The sequence below is a fragment of the Vanessa cardui genome, chromosome 7 (assembly GCF_905220365.1).
Source record: "Vanessa cardui chromosome 7, ilVanCard2.1, whole genome shotgun sequence".
Classification (NCBI taxonomy): domain Eukaryota; kingdom Metazoa; phylum Arthropoda; class Insecta; order Lepidoptera; family Nymphalidae; genus Vanessa; species Vanessa cardui.
In genome coordinates, this window is record NC_061129.1 from 12,948,592 (window position 1) to 12,972,652 (window position 24,061).

Genomic DNA, 24,061 nt, shown 5'->3' on the forward strand with positions numbered 1-24,061 from the left:
ATAAGTATGAATTGATGCAAACTGTGTATATTTTACAGGCAGTCGGCTAATAGACAAGTGAATATGATTATGAAAATCAGAAAAATTACAATCCAACAAGTTTTGTTACAGTGTTGATGAAAAAATTTTAAACAAATATTAAATTTTATAAAATTCCCGTTGTGGTTACATAAAATTAAATTAGAATTATGCAACGCAAGGAGAATTGCAATTATCTCACGGCTTTAAGATAAGCGCTTATGAAAACTTCACCTTATCTTTGTAAGCATAGGGTCAGTTCTGCAACTAGGATAATCTGTTAAAGGAATTATCAATATAATAAGGAAAACAAAGAATCCTTAGTACTGTTTGTTTGATGGACAAGAAAACCACAAGAGATATAACATCTTAGTTCCCAATGTTCGTGGTGCATTAACGAAGATAGGTTTGGTTAATATTTCTTACAGTATATCTTACTTTATCATCGGCTGGCTCTTTTGCCAGTCCACGAACCTATATGAAACAAATGAAAAAATCACCAACTTAATGCAATGTAGATTCAACTGTGGAAAACCGACAAGAATCTTGACTGTTAATCTTTATATTTCTCTTGAGTCATCTTGAGACTTCATTAGACACCGTAATTTTTGTCTTTTTTCTGGAAAATGACCTACCTAGTTGCACTCACAGCATTTTGTTTTGTGTACGGTCAATTTAAAATAATCTTCATCAAACTAAATATTAAAATAACTTATTAGATCGAGAACGCTCTATAAATTTTAGCTTATAATAACGGACAAACAATATGTGTCTCTTGGATGTACATGAGATTGCCATTGCAGCGCTAGCGCACTTGTTTTTTATGTATTATCAAATTTGGATACGGCTTCAAACATATTTTTATTTCGGATGTCCGATGGTTTCAGTTATGGTTAAGGATCATCATAACATTAATTATTTTTTAGAGGGAAACACATGTCTACTGTTTATGGTGCCTACTGTATCATAGTGTTTCATCCGTTAATAATAATAAATATAACCTTAGTTTTTAACATAACAGTTTTGTCTTTAATATAATACTTCGATTACACAACTAAATAATTAAAGAAGTATAAACCAAAGTATCTTAACCGACTACAGAAAAGAAAACTCAAAGTAAGCAACCATTGCGAAGATTTTTTGCGACGCCTGTTGTTTTCTTATTGTCATCATAGATGGCGTTGCTACTCAATAAAAAAAAGGACAATTAAATTATTATAAATAAATAATCGAGTTTATAAAATATAAAGGATAACAAAATTAACAACTTATTAAAAAAGTACTATATTTTTGAATTCCATTTCATTTTCAACAATGGCAATATTTTTATCGAAAAATGACACATTAGACAACCTCAACTTTGACGTTTTGTTCCAAGATTTGAGGCGATCGCACATCGCGAAAAATATAAAGCAATTCTATTGCGTAAATTTCCACAAAAATGACTTCTGTATCTCGTGCTGGGCATTTAGCTCCTTTTTTTAAAGCTACATGTAACGTTGTGTCTAATGGCCTGAAACCCGTCGTTGCATCTGTCCCCATACCTTCTGACAAAGTGGTAGTTCAGGCTCTGCCCAAGACTTCTACGGTGCAGACACTTCATGGAGCCCTGCCCATCCAAAACATGAAAGTGAAACATGGAACCCGTGGTAAGTAAAACAATATTGAATTGAAACGAAGCGTAATTTTAATGGAAAATAAGATTACATAACACTTGTCAATTTCAGTGCCAACTCAAGTACGTTTTGCGCACTCCGATATTGCGTATCCTGACTTCTCAGCATACCGTCGTAAGGAAACTCTGGACCCGAAATCCAAGGCTGAAGAAAATATCGATGGACGCCAATCTTTCACTTATCTTATTGCTGGAGGTTAGATTTTGTTTTCTTTTATAAATAAAATCGCGATAAAATAAAACAAAATCATTACGAACAATTAGTCAAACTAAATCAATATTAAACTCATATCATGGTCTTTCATAGCCAAGTTATGTTAGACCAATTATTATATTTATTAAAATGTATTCTTTTTATATTTGAAATTTGATCAATATGACTGATCCTATCAAATGTATGAATTTTTTTTTTATATGTAAATGTTTAATGATACTTTATGTATTTCCTACATTTTTTAAATCAATGATTTAATGAAAAGATAAAATTATTTCTAGTTTTTTAAACATGAATTATCATTTAAACAGTATTAGATTAATATTAATTTTGATATTTGAAATATTTCAGCGGGTAGCGTTGCTAGTGCCTATGCTGCAAAATCTGTTGTCACACACTTTGTGTCATCAATGGCTGCAGCCGCTGATGTGTTGGCTTTAGCTAAGATTGAGATCAAACTGAATGAAATCCCGGAAGGAAAGTCAGTAACCTTCAAATGGCGTGGAAAGCCTCTTTTCATTCGTCACAGGTAAATCTATTTGTTTGTATGTTCCTTAAATTTATTTCAAATCACATGCAAAATATTCTTTACTAGTAGTTGCCTGCGGCTTCACTCGTTTTGTTTCTCTTCACATTTTAGGGTGTTGGTTGTCATGTGTCAGGCAAAAAGTCTATGTACTTTCTGGAGTTCAAGTTTGCTTTATACCAAATTTCATCAAATTCGGTTCAGAAGTTTGGTTGTGAAAGAGCGACAGACAGACAGAAAAAATTAAGTAAATCTGTTTGTCTGTCACATTAATATAGATTTTAGTAGTTTCATAATAGGCTCATAATTCTGAATTGTTAGTGTTTAATAAAACAACCATTGCTTCGGAAAGTAGATTTCACCGAGAACGAACAAGAGATAAAAGATTGGCTAAATACAAAGCCAAATGAGGAGCTCTCTACCAAGTGGAATTATTTGAAAATTGACTACATATTGTTTTGAAATAATGGTGCTGTGTGTTTTGTAAAAATTAGCCACACCCTATCTTTCTTTTTACATTGGTTAACAGGTAAATTGTAACCAAATAATAAATAATAACAATCTCATAAATTTTGTTAGCAACCTTGAAAACTAAGACATAATCTATGGTACACTTTCTTGTCAAACCAGAACACCATAATACTGAACACCTCAAGTGAATATAATATTGATTGAAATTACTTTTCGACAATATAGAAAGATATTATAGAAATTACCAATAGTTCAGACACCTGAAAGATTACATCATGATTTTCTTATCTAATACAATCTTCTATATATTTTGTTAGAACCATAGCATGGGATGAGTACGCACATTGGTAATGCTTTGTTGAAAATCCTAATCACTGAATGACGATTTAGCTTAATGATTGGCTGAATCAGTAAATCTAAAACAGACTACAAAAAAGTTACCTGTACAAGTTATGTATAGTCAGGGTAAGCAAAGGTTCTTTACCTTAAGGTCTATTTTCGTGTGCTCAGTATGAGCGATAATCTGCTTAACCGATCGAGAATGACATATTGCGTAGCAATGATTTGATGTTTAGATTCAAAAGGTACTAAGCTTAAAACTTGATAAAGGAATGACTTTGAAAAATGACGAAGGTTTTCTTACTCTGACTGTACAAAAATTCCACTTTTAAAAATCTTGCACATTTCATTGCACAATAATTTAAGCACTTACATATTTATTTAATAATAACGATCTTCTGGGGAAGTATATAAAAATACAATAATGAGTATAGAAATAACATGAAATTCTGCACAGGAAGTCTTTATAAAATGTGCTTTTATGGAAGGTTTTTCAAAATTTGAATTAATGGGATGATTGTCAGTATGGAAATTTATTCCATCTGGTAATAGAATTATGTAAATCGCTATGTAAGCTTTTATTAATGGGCTAGAGACAGTTGTTGAAGTATTGAAAGACAGCATCAAATACTATAAACTTTAGCTGAAAGATTTTGAAGAAGTTCAGGTGGTATTTATGGAATTCACTATTTAAGCCTCTGCCTATGAGTAAAAGACTCTTTTTAATTTCAGTAATGAAGATACACCCTTCCGTTACTATTTTATCCGCATTCACAAACATGAGATACTTAGTTACAAATATAATTATTAAATAAAAATTTAAATAGATTATGAATATTTGTATTGAAGTTAAAAATATAGGAATTTGTGTTTAGACTTCTGTTTATGAGAATATATGGAAAACCCAAATGCATTCACAATGCCCTACTTGCAAAAATAATAATCTGGACATCCAATGCTGAAAATCCCATTGGTTTTCTATTATGAAATAAAAAAAAAATGAGTATATTCATTCTAATTATAGAAGTCATAAAAGTGCTTTTACTTCAAAAGGTCACGGACTGTTTTAATTTGGAAGTTTAATAAAGTTTGGTGTCCTAATTAATACTCTCAGTTTGCGACCCTGACCTAGGCCTAGTCGAGCTGCTATTATAAAAAAATTGCACCAAAAAACTGTTTTTCTACAGCAGATACATCCGGCGCCATCTTGGTAAAAATTAATTACTTCTACAACTCCTTTATGCATTACCAATTATACGAGTTGTTCAGTCAAGGTCAAAATGCTATAGCCCGCGAAACGGTACATTTTTGTTTCAATTTTCCATTACATTGACTTATCGATTAGGCTTCTGATTTGTATTATCCTTGAAGCCCTATAGATGTGCCAATTTATTTTTGACTTCTATTTCTGTATATTTATTATAAAAGATTTTTTTTTTTTTATAAAATTACAGGACAGACAATGAAATCTCCACGGAGAAATCAGTGGCAGTCGACACCCTGCGTGACCCACAACACGACGACCAGCGCGTACAGAACCCCAAGTGGTTGGTGGTCATCGGAGTGTGCACACATCTGGGCTGCGTGCCCGTCGCCAACGCCGGCGACTTCGGCGGCTACTACTGCCCGTGCCACGGGTCTCACTACGACGCCTCCGGACGCATCCGCAAAGGCCCCGCCCCCCTCAACCTCGAGATCCCCCCGCACACCTTCGTCGATGATGGCCTTTTAGTTGTAGGCTAAACGAACGATGTTATTTATTAGACAATTTATTTAAGCATCTACCAATTTCATCAATAGAAATCAATAAAATGTGATACATTTATGTGTATTTTATTTTTAGTTTTTTAGATAAATAAACTCATAATTTTTCTATATTACACACCGGTTTACGTTTGCATCTTAAATGGCTTATATGCCTAGGGCCTATAAGGAAAAATTGGCTATCTGTGGTAATAAAGAGGTATGTTTTCTTAATATCCTATAAATGTGTTCTGCTACGTTATAATAACGTAGCGAGCGAAATAAAAAATCGCTATAGCTTTCATTCAGCCCTATATAAAGTGGGAACGCTATCAAACCTGAGCTAATGCATCTGCGTCTCGTGATGTAAATATCAGCGCATTTAAAAAGGAATACAACTCTGCCTCTAGGTCCCTCAAAAACGTGATTGCTAGGGCGAAGACGGAGTACATTGGCAGAATTGGCGAGAGACTGGTGCGTCTCCCTTCAGGAACACGAGCGTTCTGGTCTCTCGCTAAGGCTGTCTTAGGGAATTTCTGTCAGCCATCTTTTCCATCTCTGCACAGGGACGGTGAGTCATTGGCCCATACCGCGAAAGAGAAAGCTGATCTTTTAGGCTCTCTCTTCGCGTCGAACTCGACTCTGGATGACCAAGGAAAATCTCCACCAACAATTCCGCAATGTGATACCACGATGCCGGAGGTTAAATTCCGGCAAAGTGCAGTTCGTAAAGCACTTCTTTCCTTGGACATTCATAAGTCGAGCGTACCCGATGGTATCCCTCCAATCGTGCTACGGACAATTTTTTGACAGAACGCCTGAACTCTATTTACAGACTGTCAAGTATAAGTTGGCGTTCCTGTGGCAGCACCTGCTACACTCTTTATCTTACCACTTTTTTGTTTATTTTACCCATATCTCCCTAGAAAATAATTCTCTACGTCTCTTTTTTAATAGATTTTGGGTAAGTTTTCTTAATAAGGGTAAATAAAACAAATAAAATATAAATGAACAAAAAAAAATTGTACCTGTTTTTGCCAACTTACACTTGACGCGCTATATGAATATTGCCCATGCCAAATACCTATGATTAGTGTAATAATAATTAACCTTTAAAATACTTTTTTACAATGTCGCGTTAATTTATACTGAGTGTTTGTTTTCCGGCTCATTGCCAAGAAAAGATACGCTTTTACATTATGGTATTTATAAAATATTTTTTTAAGCCATTTAAAAACATATTTGGGCAACGTTCAGAATTGTTAGCTGAAAACTCAACAGTATTGTCTTTCTGCAATTAGAATTTTATAAATAAATTTATTTTGCCTGAAACTTTCATTCTAGCGATTTCATTAAAATAGAATCCAATATACATGTCTTGTCTATGACTGCAATTTAAAAAAAAATAATTTAGTCGATATTTAAAAACAGCTTTTTGTTAAATTATTGATATAATTAGTTAGGGGCTTCTCGGGCAATTTTTGTTTTAAATAAGAAATTCTTTATGCTGATTTAGACGACCAAAGAAAATAGGTTGATCTGCATCACTCAATTTCACATGTTTACGTAAAAAATATCTTAAAATAATTAATAGACCATGAGTTTAACACTAAGACATATATTAATCATATATTTACAAAATATGTTATGAAGGATATCGATAATTAACATTATTATTTAATTATAATTTGAAGCATGAAGCTCAGGATTAAGAATAATATGACAAATCTTCTAGATTTAGCAACTTTCACAAAGACTTGTGAAACTTATTATTGGATATTGAGCAATCTTCCTCCTTTGTGAATTTTTAAACATATTTGAGAAGGCGCCGTTGCATTTTACTTTAAAACACTTAACTTTAATTATACAATTTAAGACACATTTAACCACAAACAACAATGATGTGAAATTTCATGTTTCTTTAAGTGAAGTGATATCTCTGGTATTAGTTATCAATTGCATTTTTATAAATAATGTTTTGTTTCATATCTTAATGTCGGTCAGAATATTTCAAAATCCGAATAACTTAATATATATTTATTTCCGACCAGTACTTTCACATAATATAATTAAAATATTTTTAATACATAGTTTGTATATCTCAACAGGGATTTATATTCAGGAATATCATAGTGTAAAGAATGAAAGACAAAAACTGATTTGTAATTGTTTTTAATATCGTTACCGTTTTCATTTTTTTACTTTATGTATGCTTTAGACGATTACAATCTACGTAACATCTAATATAGACTACTAAAATTTACATACATTTACAATTTTTTATAACTGGGAATTCAATTTTAATTTACGAATTACATTCACGGGTTTAATAAATAAAATGATTATTGAAATACACTGAATATGCAATCGAATGGTAAGTCATTTTTAATATTGGGCCAAAAATCAATCAAATTATAATAAATTTAGTATGTTAATACAAAAAATTAAATAATGATAAAAATTGGCTTTCTTATCAGTACCAAAATAATTTTAAAACATTGGCTGTGTGCTGTAAGGCTGGATTTCTGTTCGAATATAAATTTAATTAATGTTTATTCTTCTTAATTATTACAGTAATTTCGAGGAAATCCCAGTTCTTAAGAAGCTTAAGATAAAATTACACTTTTTATGAACATCGAAATCTATAACTAAATAATTACGTAACCGATTTTTATGATGACACTAAATGATGCTATATTTACAAAAGTATAGTGATTACATATGTATTTGGCAAAATAATTTAAATACATCTAAATAAAACTAAGTTATGAAATGGGTGAACGAAAATATTTATCGAAGTGCTACTTAAACAAAATAAATTAAATACTGGTCACACATATTAAAAATAAATTGCACTATCCTTATAGGCTGTATGATCGTTGATCTTTGATTTTTTTAAAGTTATAAAAATATTAATTTATAAATAAATACAATAAATCGAGAAAATATTTTTATAAGAAAAATATATTCTTAACGTTAATGAAACTTCACCATTGAGTATATTTGTAATAAAAATATTAACTACTGAATAGTAAGATAAGATGAGATAATAAAATTTTTATATGAAATTGAGTCTTTATCAAGAAAGTATTGTCACAATATAAAAAAATAATTACATACACGCCTATATTTAAATTATAACACTGAGTTATCAAATGAAATTCCAAACAGAATGTTCACTCAATGTGTCTCAAAAAAATTTTTAATTCGGAATAATTGTTATTTTTAGCAAAAAGCAACAAAAGTAACAGAATCCCCATAAATGTTTATAAATTTAATTTTTTTTTAAATATATGACCAGTATTCAATTCGATATCCACCATCTTTAAAGCTTACAGAAAATAAATAGTAACATATAGAAACTTTTTGCTTATTTCACTCAAACCACGCACAAAGTTATAACTTATATTTGTACATGTGTGGCCTTCTTTCTGCTGTCTTATTTAATGATCTGTTTATATGGCACAGGAAAGTAACATTCTATAATATCGCTATTAGCGTTGAATGTCAAAGAAATTGTAGCTTAAAGATGCCTTACGTAAGTCACAAGCGGGAAATGATGGTACGCTTCAGTTTGAATTAACACGTAACATGGAATATACGAGAATAATGTCTCAACATTTATAATATAATATTACATCTTCATACTATAACATTCATAGCACATTTATTTTGAACACAGATTATTTTGATTCACATTCAAATTGTAGACATATCATAAAATCTAGGAAAAAATATATAAATATCTATTACATATAAGTGACAAAATATTATTTTAGTTAATTTCTTGGAATATTTTAAAATTTAATTAGTATATCATTCAATATATTTAGTGTGAATATCTCTGATTGCAACTGTTTTATTGTAAATATAATTTTATCGTGAAATCGTTTGTGCGACAAATTAAAAAAAATGTGTTTCACAATCTGTCAAAAGTCATAGAGTATTGTCAAAAGTCATTCGTCTACAAGTGTCGGATCACAGTCCATCTACAAACACAACGTAGATTCTACACAACCTCGGAAGCTCTTTGTTTTCATGAAACTACTCAAAACATTTTCACTATAATTTTTCTATCTGCAACATCTATTACTGACGTGTAACGTTTCAAATCATATGTGGATCCGATTTCCGGGGCTTGATCATCCAGTAGAAAGTTTTTTGAGCGTCGATTCGAAACGATGGCGATTCCAAGATTATTGTGCCTTTAACATTGTACGGGAGCAGAGCCGAGTCGCGTCGATACGTCGATTTCGTCACGAGGTCGATTCGAGTAAGGCTACCGGAGGGGTTACAGACTAAAAATCGGGACGTCACTACAAATCGGGCCCTCGATCGGGGTCAGCAATACGCATCGAAACGAAACAGTAACCCTCATATTGTTTATAAAACTAAACAAAGTAAAAAAATTGGGACAAATCGGCAGCCTCAGCTCGAAACTCAGCGCGGGGGCGGGCTTTGGGCGGCTAGCAGTCCGCCGTGTACACGGGCGCCAGGTCCAGCGTGAGGTGGCGCAGCGCGCGGTCGCGGGACGCCGAGCGGGACGCGCGGGACGACTTGATGATCTGCAGCACCATTGCCTTGCAGTCGTGGCACACGGCCATCTGCACGCCGCGCAGCCGCTCCGCCGCCGACACGCCCGTCGCCGCGCGCCCGTAGCGCGCCCTGCAACGACGAACAATTACATTGATGATCACGTGTATTTACATCAATAATAAAGGATAGACATAACATTTTATTGATAATGAGTTTGATTTATTGAATTAAATTTAATTTCATTTACCTAACGCAAAGCGTGAGCTGAGATGGCCCAGTGGTTAGATCGCGTGCATCTTAACCGATGATTGCGGGTTCAAATCCAGGCAAGCACCACTATATATATGTGCTTAATTTGTGTATATAATTCATCTCATGCTCGACGGTGAAGGAAAACATCGTGAGGAAACCTGCATGTGTCTAATTTCATCGAAATTCTGCCACATGTGCATTCCACCAACCCGCATTGGAACAGCGTGGTGGAATATGTTCCAAACCCCCTCCTTAATGGAAGAGGAGGCCTTATCTCAGCAGTGGGAAATTTACAGGCTGTTACTTTAGTTTACTTTTTACTTTACTTTACCTAAAGCCCAATAAGCAGCTGTATTAAAAACAGCATCGTCGTACCTGCGCTCGAGAGTGGACATCGTCGACAGCGGCGTGGAGACGCAGGGCATGCTGCCGGGCCCGTCGGCGCGCGCGATGGCGACGCTCGGCAGCGGCTCCGCGAAGCCGAGCGCCGACGCGCCGCGCGAGCCGGGCGCCGACGCCGCGCAGCGCCGCGCGCGCGCCGGGCTGCTCGGCGCCGAGCCCACTGAGTTGTCCACCGTCACCTGACGCGAGCACCAACACCGTTAATTCGGCACTCAATATGTACTGCAGGTCGCAGTAATATTTCTGGCGACCGCTTTTATTATTATCATATAAAATAGCTACTGAATTTTGTAAACATAAACTCGGTGATATCGGAGTTTCCCATTTCCAGTCTATATATTAGTCCATGATGATGATGATGATGACGTACATACCACTAAAGTAAATATTTTAACGTAGAATATACTTCTAAACTTCGCACAACGTTAAAATACTTTATTTGGCATCTCCATAGACGTTTAAAGAAAATACATAATATGAGAGTTTTAGAAAATCAAACAAATAATATTAAAATGGTGGCCAGTATGTCTGACGTCACGTGCGAGTACTCACGTTGTGTTCGGGCGCCACGAGGCGCGCCATGAGCGAGCGCGGGAAGGACTGCGGCTCGTCGTCGGGCGACGGCAGCAGAGACGGGCTGAGCAGCGCCACCGGCACATGCGCGAAGTGCTCCGTCGGGATGCGCATCTGAAATGTAACAGGCCATTTGCAAAACTGCAAGGATTTCCAAAGAACTTTCATCACGTTCTATTTGGAATGTGTAGCCAACATACCTTCGAACAACATTTTTGACAGACAGTCTTTTTGCACAGCTTACACTTCTGGCCCCAGGGGCCGAAAATACCGAACCGTGTCTTCAAACATAGGAAGCATACCTGTAAATGAAAAAGTTATTTATAGAAAAAAAGAAGATATTACTGTAAATAAAAAATAAACTTTTCCATCTTCTACTTTGTACTATCAAGTAGTGAATTCGATCGCAAGTTTTATTGTGTTTTACGGACTACGTATATATTTACGCACCCTTCGTTTTTCCACGTCTTCTTTGACCCTACCCTCGACGGGCAGGACTTCTAGTTCCGCTTTAGTCAACACGGACCGGATATGAACAATTTCTTCTAGCGTCAGAGAGAGTCGATCGTCGGACATTATCGCATCTTGCCATTGTTTCTGTAATTAAATATAAAGTTAACATTAGTACGTTTTCTTTATAGCGAGTATTTTAACTAAATTTTAAATGTCAACAAACTAACATGCAAAACATCAAAACTGAAGCTTCTTATATGATGCTCTATTTATAAGATACATCTAAACAATGTAAATGTTACTTTATTAATTTGTGATTTTTATTTAAATGTCTATAATTTGATTGATATTTTCGCTTTTTTTTAAACCTCAGCTGAACTCTTTAAATATTTTTATTAAATACACTGGATAAAAAAAAAACGACGAAATTGAAATTTAAAATAAGATTATGAAAGTTACGTCATTTTCTGTATTATTTATTAAAAAAATATATTTCGTAAATCATATTATATATGGAGTGCTAATTTATATGCTAACAAAACATATTAAAGAGTTGTCTCATTTAACTATATTAATTTACAACATTTCTATGAAATACATCTAGGACTAAATTCAAAAACTTTTTTGACCTAAACTATAAAAAAAAAAATTAAAAAAATGTTTAAGAAAAAATAAAATTCAATGGTGCAATAAAACACACACTATAAAATATATCTACTGAACAACTGCAAACTAACAAATGGACGAAAATAATAATATGATTGCAAAAAAGGAAAAAAAATAGGACGTCCAAGCGGTTTTTTGGGATCACTACTAACTAATCTACTAAATCCATTGCATCCTATCTAATGTTTGACTTTAGTGCACCAAAAGTTGGCTAAGCGTTAGAACTTACTTCCGAAAGCCTTTTTGTTAACATGCAAAGTCTTTTCAGACGCAATAATATCGGCAACAGAAATTCGATTCCATTCCGATTGAATCCTGGAAAACTATGCAGGATTGACTTTTTATTTTTTACGTTTAGAATCTTTTATGTCCGAAGGCTTTGTAGTTAGTGTTTTGTTGAAATAAATTGTAAATTATTCGTAACTTCAGAGATTTATTTTATAATTCTTCATTTGAAAGCAGGAGAAGAAAGCAAGAAATCCATTTGATTTGATTTGCAAGATATCATAGAGATAACAATGCATTTAAAGTCTAATTTGGTAAGGTTTCAAAATCTGTTTTTTTTTTGTTCAAGTTTAATGATCTAAGATCAAATACTCAATGATCAATCAAAGAGTATTTAGAGTACATTACAACATTTTCTTTCGAATTATTTGCATTTATTTTTCTAATTACTACAATATAGCGTGTCTATTCAAGCAACTCACATGCGGATGGGTGGGGCTGCCACTAACCGACTTGATGAGCTCGTCTTGCAGCGAGGATCGAGACCAAGATAGCTCGCCCAACTGCACGTCCGCATCGCTGCTGGCGAGGGATGCTGCACCCGCACATGACGCCCTTGACCCTGGCCTGTGGAGTAGAGTAAACAATTGAGTATACAAATTTGTTTCAAGCATTAACAACTCTTGTCTGAAGTAGCTGGTTTTTTCAACATAAATAGCTCTCGAGTTTGAGTTGTGAATGTAATGATTTTTTTTATTGGGTCGCTTTTAAATAACGCTTAGTAACATTTCTACTAAGCGTTAACAAAACGAATATTTCTCGAAATAAAATTTGATCTGATTTTAAAAAGACATATTCTTATCTCTGTGTCAAGGCAATGTAGATAGCATCAGTATCGGAATAAGTAACTACACTGACGATGGATATTAAATGAAAATCATTTTGCTGTCTCAGCTAAATTCCGAAATAATTAAATCGAGTGCTCATTCTTGCTATGGCCATGTTCTATAAGAGCGCTTAGCTTTTCTCAAGAGTAAACCAGACACAATTTTATAAACTTAAAAACCAACATACTACAAGTATATGCGTGTAATTTAAGAAGCAAAAATAGCATTCTTGAACAACATTATTATTATTACTTTAAAGATTTTTTGAGAATTCATTCTATGGAGCTATTTGGCACAAACGCTTTAATTTTTTGTTTATTTCGTGCCATTTACCATTTCATTAATAGAATATCGATTAATTATAATGAAATCAATGACTATTTACGAAAAGCTGTCATAAATCATAATCTGGTACACGAGTAATCATAAGGTGGATTACACGAAAAAACAGATGCAATTTCCTTGGCGATGTCGTCGTCTAAAAAGTTTACCTGGAGTGTGGTAGCGATTGAGCGCCGTCGGTGGGCGGACAGGGGGGGTGTGTGACGGTGTGACGTCGCATCGACGCGCGCCGGGAGGGGCACTGCGTCGCGAGGTCGTAGGCTACAACAATATTACGTGTTAGGTCGATTGAACTATTGAATGGAATGATCTATACTTTGAAAATATGAACTATATTTAAATGAAATCTAATATGACATAAATAACGTATTCATTGGTTAATTTTAGAAAAAAGTAATACTTAAATTTAAAATCAACAAAGCTTAAAAACTAAAATAAAGCACGTCAAACATTCATTAATAGAACTCTTATTATTATTCAGCTAAACATGAATGAATAAAAACGAACAATTAAGTCATGTTAACATAATAATTTGACCATAGACTAGATAGAACGATGTACTTAATAAATTTTGTAGGTTTAGTGTAAGGAGTCTTAATTCTGTGAAAAAATATTTTGAAAATTGCCAATTATAAGTAGGTACCTAAGTTAGGCAAATATTCTGTCAATGTCACAAAATATAGAAAAAAAAAAACAAATATTAGTTCAAATAATAATAATTAATGTGATTTCAAAATTCGATGATATCGAATTCCGTATAATTTAATAAAAATTGCCACATTAAATACGATCTAAACAAAACTTGTTTATAGTTTAGCGGGTCAAAAGAACCGTTACTAAGTGCCCAAAGAATTGTAGGTTAGGCAGAAACGCGCCTTGACTTTTTGTACTACTCTTAAATGACCTTATAAGGTGAAATGTACAATAAACAATATAACATATTTATATTTTATGAGATCTTAAAAATTTATAGCTGGCAATTAAGTTTTAAAAACGTTCAAAAACTGTCGGAATATTAAAATTTAATACTTAAATTGTTTTAACGCAGAGGTTTTAAATATTTACCTTCACTATAACGTATTTAATTTAATAAATACTACACTCGATAATACTTATTTTCACGAAATAAAATTTTATGCTAAAAGGCTAATAAGCAATAAATAAATATTAAGAAACAAAAAGCAGAAGCTCACATCGTGCATAAACATGAGACAGAGTTATGATTAAACATTAACAAATTACTAATTTATTAATTTACAATGATTTTAGAGCGCATAATGATTCAAAAGATATACAAATTTAATCACAAAACTATTTAATTATATTAGATTAACCGAAAAACATTTTTCATAACAATAACTGTTGTTATTCGTTAAGATTCGATTGCGTAAGCTACACTTGCAAATAAATGAGATAGCAATATACGAAAGCGTGACGTCACATCATGCAGTCATACATTCGAGGGTCTCGTCGCAGAACTGGTGGTACTCGTGATGGGAGATGCGCGTGCGCGGCGGAGCACGCGGCGTCTCTCCCGCGACTATTCCGACAAAGGGGCGTGCGTTGAGGAGAAAGTGCTATACTTTAGCCGACTTCCACACATTTTCCATGCTCATATAATTTGACCAATCCAACATAATTCATTTTTTAAACATTTAAAATTAGAACAAGGATACGATTCATAGCTCGACCATAAACTTATAAATTACCAGTATTAACATTATCAAAATGTTAATAGTATAGGATATCCTGCGTAAGCCTGCGTTTGTGAATGAAGCCATCCGCGTTCTCAATACTGCTTGATACTTTCTATGCTGCTTCCGAAGCAGTGTTCGCCCAGCAGACGTGGATCACACAGGTTTATTGGGTAATAGAATTAATGGCAATAATAAGCTTACCGGTCCTTTTCCAAGGTTTGGGGGCTGTTTGCTGCGGAGCCGTATGCCTGGGGAACGGCTGTGGCGCGCAAGTCTCCGGGCTGACGCAGGTCTCGGTATCATCTTCATCCTCGTCATCCTGTGTACAATAAAATATTTTAAAAAATCGATAATTACGCATAATGCAAATTTACTATGATATAACTAGTTATTCAGTTCGAAGCTGCGTTCAAAATTAAATTATACTCTGGATTGAAATGTCTGTTGTCAGATTCGATGATTATCGAGTTATTAATAAACGTTTTATGCTCGGCATTCGCACATTCTGTTGGTTTACTGAATATACGTATTCAGTCGAATAATTAAGTAAATCATATTCAATAATTATTTTAATTAAATTAAAATTAAACAGAAATGATAATTAAATTTTAATACATACTTCCACCACCCAAGTGAAATCTCTAAGTGATTACTCAAATGTAAGAAAAAAAAAACGATTTACCACTGGAGCTGCTAGGCTTACCACAAATCATATCAACCTTCAACCACAAATTTACTGAGTATAAGGCGACGTAAGAATGGTTAATGTTTCTTACAGCTCCAAAGGCAAAAAACAAATCATCCTTCAGCCTACATGACTTAAGGCACTGATGTGACCTGACGTTTAGAAAAGGCTGGAAAACTTGTTCCGTAATGTGGAGCTGGAGGGGATGTAAGGGGGCGCAAACTACACCTTAGTGCCCCAAGCCAACCTCACCTGCCCGTGGTGCATCCTGCCGACCAGCAAACGAGGCTCTGGCGACCGACTGATGGCGGTATAACCATCAACATAATAGGCGTAGCTAAATACCACAGGCCGGTGACGGGCAGCAGCGTCACCGGTGCGAGAAGCTACGCCCTGCGATCGCCAACCCGCCTGCCCAGCGTGGCGATTATGGGCACAACCTCCACATACAGCACACACGCAAGCCACGGCCCCCAGTTCCCGGCAGCCCCGCTATTCCTCGTCATGGTGGCGACGATGGTAACGGCGGGACGGGGGGTGCTAAGAATCACCGGGCTACGGGAGGCCACCACAACCGACTGACCCTTGCGACGTACAACGGACGCACGCTACGGCTTGACTCGCATCTAGCGCAACTTGAGGTAGAACTTGGGAAAATTAGGTGGCACATATTAGGGCTATGTGAAGTCCGTAGAGAGGGAGAGGACACCGTAACCCTCGAATCAGGCCACCTAATGTACTTCCGAGAGGGTGACCAACAATCCCAAGGTGGCGTTGGGTTTCTGGTAAATAAGTCCCTAGTTGACAACGTGGTGGAAATCTCCAGTGTGTCGAACAGGATAGCGTACCTCATTATAAAGCTCACCGAGAGGTACAGCCTCAAGGTGGTGCAAGCGTACGCACCGACCTCGACACACTCGGACGATGAAGTGGAAGAATTATTCGATGACATATCGAGGGCCCTCCACTTCACCACGAAAACCCACTACAACGTTGTCATGGGGGACTTCAACGCTAAAGTGGGAGTACAGAACTGCAGCGAATCGGTAGTAGGACCCCATGGACTTGGAAGCAGGAATCATAGGGGGCAAATGCTTGTCAACTTCCTCGAACGGGAGGGGCTCTTCTTGATGAACTCCTTCTTCAAGAAGCAGCCGCAAAGGAAGTGGACGTGGCAAAGCCCCGACACTATGACGAAAAACGAGATCGACTTCATAATGACGGACAAGAGGCATATATTCAGAGACGTCTCAGTGATTAACAGGTTCAATACCGGTAGTGATCACCGACTCCTCCGAGGCTCTCTGAATATCAATTTTAAGGCCGAGCGCGCCCGTCTGATGAAGTCCACGCTCCGACCAAAGCTGCTCCAAACCATTGCGGGATCTGAAACATTCCAGTCAATCCTGGAGAACCGATTCGCTGCCGTGGAAACCACAACGGACGTAAACCAGAACCTCGAAAATGTAGTTCGAATTCTCAGGGAAGAAGGCACGAGATATTGTGGCATGCAGCGTAAGGGCAGGAAGTCGAACCTTTCGGAAGAGACTTTGGGGCTCATGAAGAAACGACGTGAAAACCCACCTGTCACTTCGTCAGAGAAACGGCAATTAAACCAAGAGATCAGCAGGCGCGTACGACACGACCTCCGGTGCTCCAATACTCTTGCAATAAAAAGAGCTATTGAGCAGAATCGGGGGTCTAAGGTGTTCGTACAATCTCTTGGAAGGAGCCACCTGACGAAGTTGACCACAGCAAGTGGAGAAGTCGTTTCTTCTAAGCCGGCAGTACTTTCGGAAGTAGAGGAATTCTACGGCCGGTTATACGCATCGCATGCATCTCGACCTGATCCCGAAAATGAGGATCCTAGAGCTACATTAACACGCCATTTCTCCGAAGACCTGCCTGAAGTCAGTATTGGCGAAATCGAGACTGCTCTTGGACAGCTTAAAAATGGAAAAGCCCCTGGAGAGGACGGCGTTACCACAGAGCTATTAAAAGCGGGAGGTAAACCGGTACTTAGGGAACTTCAGACGCTTTTTAACTCTGTCCTCTTCGAAGGGAGAACTCCGGAGGCGTGGAGTAGGAGTGTGGTCGTCCTGTTCTTCAAAAAGGGAGACAAAACCCTGCTGAAGAACTATCGTCCCATATCCCTACTGAGCCATGTCTATAAGCTGTTTTCAAGAGTGATCACGAACCGTCTTGCGCGAAGATTCGACGAATTCCAACCCCCGGAGCAGGCCGGGTTTCGGACCGGATACGGCACCATAGACCACATCCATACAGTGCGGCAGATTATACAGAAGTCCCATGAGTATAATCGGCCCCTGTGTCTTGCATTCGTGGACTATGAGAAGGCCTTTGACTCGGTTGAAATCTGGGCTGTTCTGGAGTCCCTGCAGCGTTGCCAAGTTGATTGGCGATACATCCAAGTGATGAGATGTCTCTACGAAGCTGCCACCATGTCCGTCCGAGTACAAAATCAGCAAACAAATCCCATACCATTGCATCGAGGAGTGAGACAAGGGGACGTTATTTCCCCCAAATTGTTCACTAATGCAATGGAGGATATGTTCAAGACGCTGAACTGGAAAGGACGTGGCATTAACATCAATGGCGAATACATCTCTCACTTGAGATTCGCAGACGACATCGTCATCGTGGCAGAAACGCTGCAGGACCTACAACAAATGCTGAACGAGCTGGCTGATTCTTCTATGCGTATCGGCCTACGGATGAACTTGGATAAAACCAAGGTCATGTTCAATGAACATGTTCTACCGGAACCGACTACGATACACGGTACCGTTCTCGAAGTTGTTCAAAAATATGTCTACCTCGGGCAGACTCTGCGATTAGGTAGAAACAACCTTGAGGACGAGGTGAATAGAAGAATTCAGCTGGGTTGGGCAGCATTTGGGAAGTTACGTCGAATCCTAACATCGTCGATCCCACAGTGCCTTAAGACGAAAGTCTTCAATCAGTGCGTCCTACCCGTCATGACATACGGAGCCGAAACGTGGACACTCACGACAAGGCTGGTCCACCAACTTAAAGTCGCTCAGCGTGCTATGGAAAGGGCTATGCTCGGCGTTTCTTTGAGGGATCGCATCAGAAATGAGGTTATCCGTCAAAGAACCAAAGTCATCGACATAGCCCACCGGATTAGTAAGCTGAAGTGGCAGTGGGCTGGTCATATTTGTCGTAGAACCGACAACCGTTGGGGAAAACGTGTTCTAGAGTGGAGACCGCGTCTCGGCAAACGTAGTGTAGGACGTCCTCAGGCACGGTGGAGTGACGATATACGCAAGGCGGCAGGCAGGAGCTGGATGCGAGTAGCCGGAGAAAGACCACAGTGGCGTGCACTGGGAGAGGCCTATGTCCAACAGTGGACAAAAATAGGCTGTTGATGATGATTGATGATGATGAATGTGGAGCTAAATTTGCAAAATTTCAATTTAACTTGAACGTTTTCCGCGTCGCCGAGACTTGTAGCGCTTATAAATTGTTTTTCAACTTTCGTATGACCTTTAGCAGGCAACGGGGAAAAGTAAGCAGCATAAATAAAAGATTTATCCAGGTACTTTTTTTTTTCAAATTCCATTTGTGTGTTTTCAGCAAAATCTCCACAATAAGAATTACGAACAATTTAAATAAAGAATCAATAAAACTGGTCTTATTTAGTACATTTTTAAAATTGTAGTTTGACTGCTTTATTACATTTGACAATGTTAGTAACATATTTATTATTTTTTTATATTACGCACTTCCTAATACTACTCTGGGGCGCTTGACCGGTTATTTTACAGCTTTCTCTTTTACCTTTGATAAATAATCGAACGTGTAAGACTATACATCCAATTAATTAAAAAACGTTCACGTGAAACGGAAAACCAACTTTGAAAATAATAAAAATTCGAATTAAATACATCGTGTTCGCGTGTTACCAATTTATATAATCTACCTAATATAATCTAATATGAATCTAATTTGTGCATGAAACATGACATAAAAAAATTAAAAAATATTTATACTATATTCCCGTTGAGTTTCATTCGTCGGTCCGAGGTGTTAAATTCCGGAAACGGTGGTTGATTTTTGACTTTGGCAACCAACAATTTAAAACAGTTCAACCAACTGACTGTTATTATTTATTAACAGATTGTTAGGCAATAAAAGGTTACAGCATTTTATTGATGAATTGGGTCACAGTATTTGACAAGAGCGTGAAGAGGAACAATTAAGACATTTTAAATTATTTTAGCCACTCGAACTCCGATAGCATCTACAAATTTTTACCCAATAGATTCCGTGCTGTTCCATAAATGAATATGCAAATTAATCGTTATATAACAACCATAGACAAACTCAGTATCTGTCGCAATTATATTATAGTATGAGGATTATTGGCTTGCTCTGTGTAATGTGTATTGAATAATTTTCCTCTATTTTTTCTCTCCTTGTCCCGGTTTTCGACATATTGAGGCCCTGACTAGATCTATGTCAGGTTAGCACCGGCATCTCTTTCTAGTAAATGGGCCGTACGTTTGCACAATAATGGTACTCGAACACTGAAAGCGCAGGATTATGTGTTGTTATATTTCGCTTTTTGTTTCTTCACTCCATTTCCTTATTAAAATTTAAATAACTGTCAAAAGATCGAATGCCGTTAATGTCAATGGAACTTTTTGTCTTTCATTATTGTAAATTAAAAAAAAAGAACGTAATAAAAAATAATTCGATATTTAAATTTTTTGCGAACGTTTGTAGTTTATAGATGTTAATAAAAACGAAAGTCTCATCATTTTAATGCCCTTATTCTCGTTAACGTTTCAAAGGTTATCGCAATCGACAAGTTTCCATCGAATACGTGAATAGAATTTTCGTCCTTCAGACTGGTGATTGTTGGTTTCTGTTCTTTAACAGAATGAATTATTGGTGGCGAACAGGACACGTCTCATAAATGATAATAAAATTCAACTAAATATTTTAAAGTATTTAGTTGTTTTTAACGTGACGCGACAAAGTTAACTTATGCGTAATACAAGTTTAATTTAAACAAAACAAGTTAAATACAAAGATGATGAATTCTTATAAGTTTATTTTCATAAATAATAATGATATTAAAATTACGTCAAAATAACGGCATTGTAGAAAAATATATTTTATAATTTTAAGTCAGTTTTCTGCGTATATGTATGTTGTCTATTTATACGTTATGCAATCCACGAAGGCATTAATTACATCTCGCCCACTCATCACGTAATCGAATACAGTCTTTGTTTAATCAAGATTTAATTACCAATCAAAACAATGATTATTTAGCGCCTGAGAAGGCGGCATTCATTACAAAAGTGACTTGAACGTTTTAGACTTTTAGTTTGAATTGACAACCATAGACCACAGATAATAATTGTGGTTTTATTTTTACGCTTAAAAAGTAAGAACCGATTCTATTGGAACTTTCATGTTGTTTCTTATCGTTATTTACGGTATAGTTTTTAGACGGCGAATAGGCATTTTTGAATTACGGCATTTTTCATTGATATAAAGTTAGCATTTATATCTGGAATAATGAAAATGGGTTTCTTCCCTTTAATTTCTTGTATATATGCCTATTACATGTGTTTTGTTTTGTTGCTGTTTATATGGCCGTCGTTTTGATTTTTCACTAGGGTGTCAAAAATGCTTCGAGCAAATTTGATCCTCTAAAAATATACTAAAAAATGTTTTAACAAGCTTTTATTATTTTGTTATCATATTACTTACTTAATTATCATCGTATTTAGTTTCTTATTTTCTTTTCTATCGTACTTAGTCTCCATTAAACTTGCTTTATATATAATTTCATTATATATAATTAACGGACATTAATTTACTGAAAGATATAGTATTTTCTGTAATATTTAATATTAACCAATGAAATTACTTAAATTCTAATTATATATAAATAACAATTGTAATATAATTTACAGAATAAAAAAATAAAAGGAAGTCGTATTAACATTAAATTACTAATTAAATTCGATTCACAACTTCCATAACATATACTTAAATGTGATTACTTAATTTATAACAAGCGATCAGTACAAATAGTCTCTCAAGATTTCTTGTATAAATTTGTCTCAATTATAAATTTATCGAAAATCAAAATCAATTGTCTTTACAATTGAATCAAATCAGTTCTAAGCTTACCGAGTTAGGTTAAAATTAAGAGGCAATGTTTAAGATGAATTTTTAGAGTTGAAGCAATATGTGCTTTTGTTTTTTCAAAATATTCAAGTATTGTAACATCGTATAGCGGGTCAGGAGGTCACGAAACTAAAACGCAGTTCAATGATCTTGCTGTATTGCGGTATTCGCTTGACACGTAATGAATTTCGATACTAATGCGGATAAAATAAAACTATACATACTACTAGCGATACTACCGCCCCGGCTTCGCACGGGTGCAATACTTATACTAAATATACTTCAGAATTTCTTTAATTTATTGTCCATGTATTATATACGAAAACCTTCCTCTCGAATCACTCTATGTGTTCAAAAACCGCATCTAAATCCGTAGTTTTAAAGATTTAAACATACATAGGGATATAAGGACAGAGAAAGCGACCTTGTTTTATACTATGTAGTGATTTAGTTTTAACGATACAAGTATCACGCAAAAAATCTCAGTCAGTACGACCTGAAATCATAAGAAAAATGTCATCGAATCGTACGGAATTCAGTCGAGCCTACTTCCGTGTAAATTGCTTAGAAAAACACCCGTCCAAGGTTCAACTCGGTTAATAGCCTGAGCTAAATAACTCGCTATGATTACTTCTATGGACTATATTTATAATGTACATTGAACTGTTTATATGATTCCTTTTTTAAATTTAAAAATCACGTTTTTTTATGAAAATGAAATAAGTTTAAATATGAACTAAATCCTTACAATTGATTATGCAACAAACTGAATACTGTAACAAATTTATTCCATTACCCTACCACCCTGAGTGCTAAAGAGCATTTCGAATCTATTGATTTATTTCCAGTGGGAGGGTAGAATCACAGACGATTAAATGTAATAAGTAACTATACATTTAATTCTTAGTTGCAACCTTTTAATAATGATATCAATATATATAGCAAAGTGGACACATTCTATCATTCATTAACGTGTCAAACATATTATAAAATATTAGTCAAATAATTTGATGACAGGCTGACTAGTATTGTTGTGACTTATTATTAGAAAATTGATTACTCATGATTTTACTGAACATGTAATGTACCTATATATAAATTAAAAAAATAGTCATTACAAATGATAATAATTCTAAATCGTTTTTATTGTTAAGTTATTTTATTGGCTGTTATTTAATGAATAATATACATATATAGCGAAAGCAACTTGGTTGTTAGCAGGAGTCCGACATATTACTTTTTCATTTAAATAAGCCTAAATATTATAAAATATATTTTTCTTCAAATGTGGAACCATCATATTTCATACTGATAAATGACCACCAAGCGTTCCAAACAAAAGTCATCCATGGTGTATTTCGTTAAGATTCAAAATCGTATGTCAAAAATGTAGGTTACTGAAACCTTGCAAGAAATGTTTGTTCAACTGTAACTGTTTACTTTCTACAGGATATTTGTTTACCGTTAGGTTACGGAAGAGTCATTCATGTAAAACCTATAACGCAATGTGTAGAAAAATCGAACATATTTTAAATATTATGACACATCTAGAGCGCTAAGTCCGCGATATTTGCTTAAAGATTGCAAACGTAGTGCTGTTTGCCTGTTTGATTTAGCCACGATTCATCACACACATACATTTGTTTGTAAAAATTGCATGTGTAAAATAAATGTATTTCTTTCAATTCCGCATAACGCTACTACGGTTTATTGTTATTGGACTTAAACATTTTTTTTTATAAATAGAACACAATGACAGCCATGCTATTGGGCGAAATATTGTAATAAGCTTTTATTAAAGTACTTCGTCCAATAACAGTTCGCTGTCGTTAGACACCGACTGTTTACTGTTAACCACGTCAATCGCTATTATATACAAGTTTTTATTGACATTTATCTCTATTGTGTAGAGTACAAACTTTAATCGACTTATAAAATGTGCCGCAGAATGTGAACGCAAAGTCATTCCTTAGTAATTTTATTCGTTGTTCGATCAATCATATAAAGGTTGCTCCATTATTATTTTTTTGTTTAGCTCCAAGCGACAGACGGCTCGTTCACGGTCATGATACTTCCTATACATAAATTAAAGAACAAATAATAACATATCTTTCATGATTTTGATTACAACATTATATTTATACAGTTTTAAAAATAGTGAAAGT

General features: G+C 35.4%; 2 protein-coding genes across 5 annotated transcripts in view; one reads left to right on the forward strand and one right to left on the reverse strand.

Moving 5' to 3' along the window:
* Positions 1-1,357: 1,357 nt before the first annotated feature.
* On the forward strand, positions 1,358-5,066 carry LOC124531199 (cytochrome b-c1 complex subunit Rieske, mitochondrial). The gene is made up of 4 exons (XM_047105688.1): positions 1,358-1,667; positions 1,746-1,889; positions 2,259-2,436; positions 4,698-5,066. The coding sequence occupies exons 1-4, from the start codon at positions 1,460-1,462 to the stop codon at positions 4,984-4,986; spliced, it is 819 nt and encodes a 272-aa protein (XP_046961644.1). The 5' UTR covers positions 1,358-1,459; the 3' UTR covers positions 4,987-5,066.
* A 2,075-nt stretch (positions 5,067-7,141) lies between these two features.
* Positions 7,142-24,061, reverse strand: part of LOC124530986 (protein spire) — a 148,006-nt gene continuing 131,086 nt past the window's right edge. For 2 of the 4 annotated variants that reach the window (XM_047105363.1, XM_047105361.1), the window contains 9 exons: positions 15,221-15,338; positions 14,779-14,862; positions 13,472-13,583; positions 12,576-12,720; positions 11,200-11,346; positions 10,950-11,051; positions 10,729-10,863; positions 10,150-10,355; positions 7,142-9,651 (listed from right to left, as the gene is read on the reverse strand). In XM_047105363.1, the coding sequence (XP_046961319.1) occupies positions 9,453-9,651; positions 10,150-10,355; positions 10,729-10,863; positions 10,950-11,051; positions 11,200-11,346; positions 12,576-12,720; positions 13,472-13,583; positions 14,779-14,862; positions 15,221-15,338 (1,248 nt within the window). In that variant the 3' untranslated portion in view covers positions 7,142-9,452. The remainder of the gene's footprint in view (positions 9,652-10,149; positions 10,356-10,728; positions 10,864-10,949; positions 11,052-11,199; positions 11,347-12,575; positions 12,721-13,471; positions 13,584-14,778; positions 14,863-15,220; positions 15,339-24,061) is intronic. The other 2 variants (XM_047105362.1, XM_047105364.1) reach the window with 2 other exon arrangements.

Coding starts and splice junctions, on each gene's coding strand:
- LOC124531199 (XM_047105688.1), top strand. CDS start 1,460: ATGACTTCTGTATCTCGTGCTGGGCATTTAGCTCCTTTTTTTAAAGCT. Junction 1,668..1,745: donor AGTGAAACATGGAACCCGTG/GTAAGTAAAACA, acceptor TGTCAATTTCAG/TGCCAACTCAAGTACGTTTT. Junction 1,890..2,258: donor CACTTATCTTATTGCTGGAG/GTTAGATTTTGT, acceptor GAAATATTTCAG/CGGGTAGCGTTGCTAGTGCC.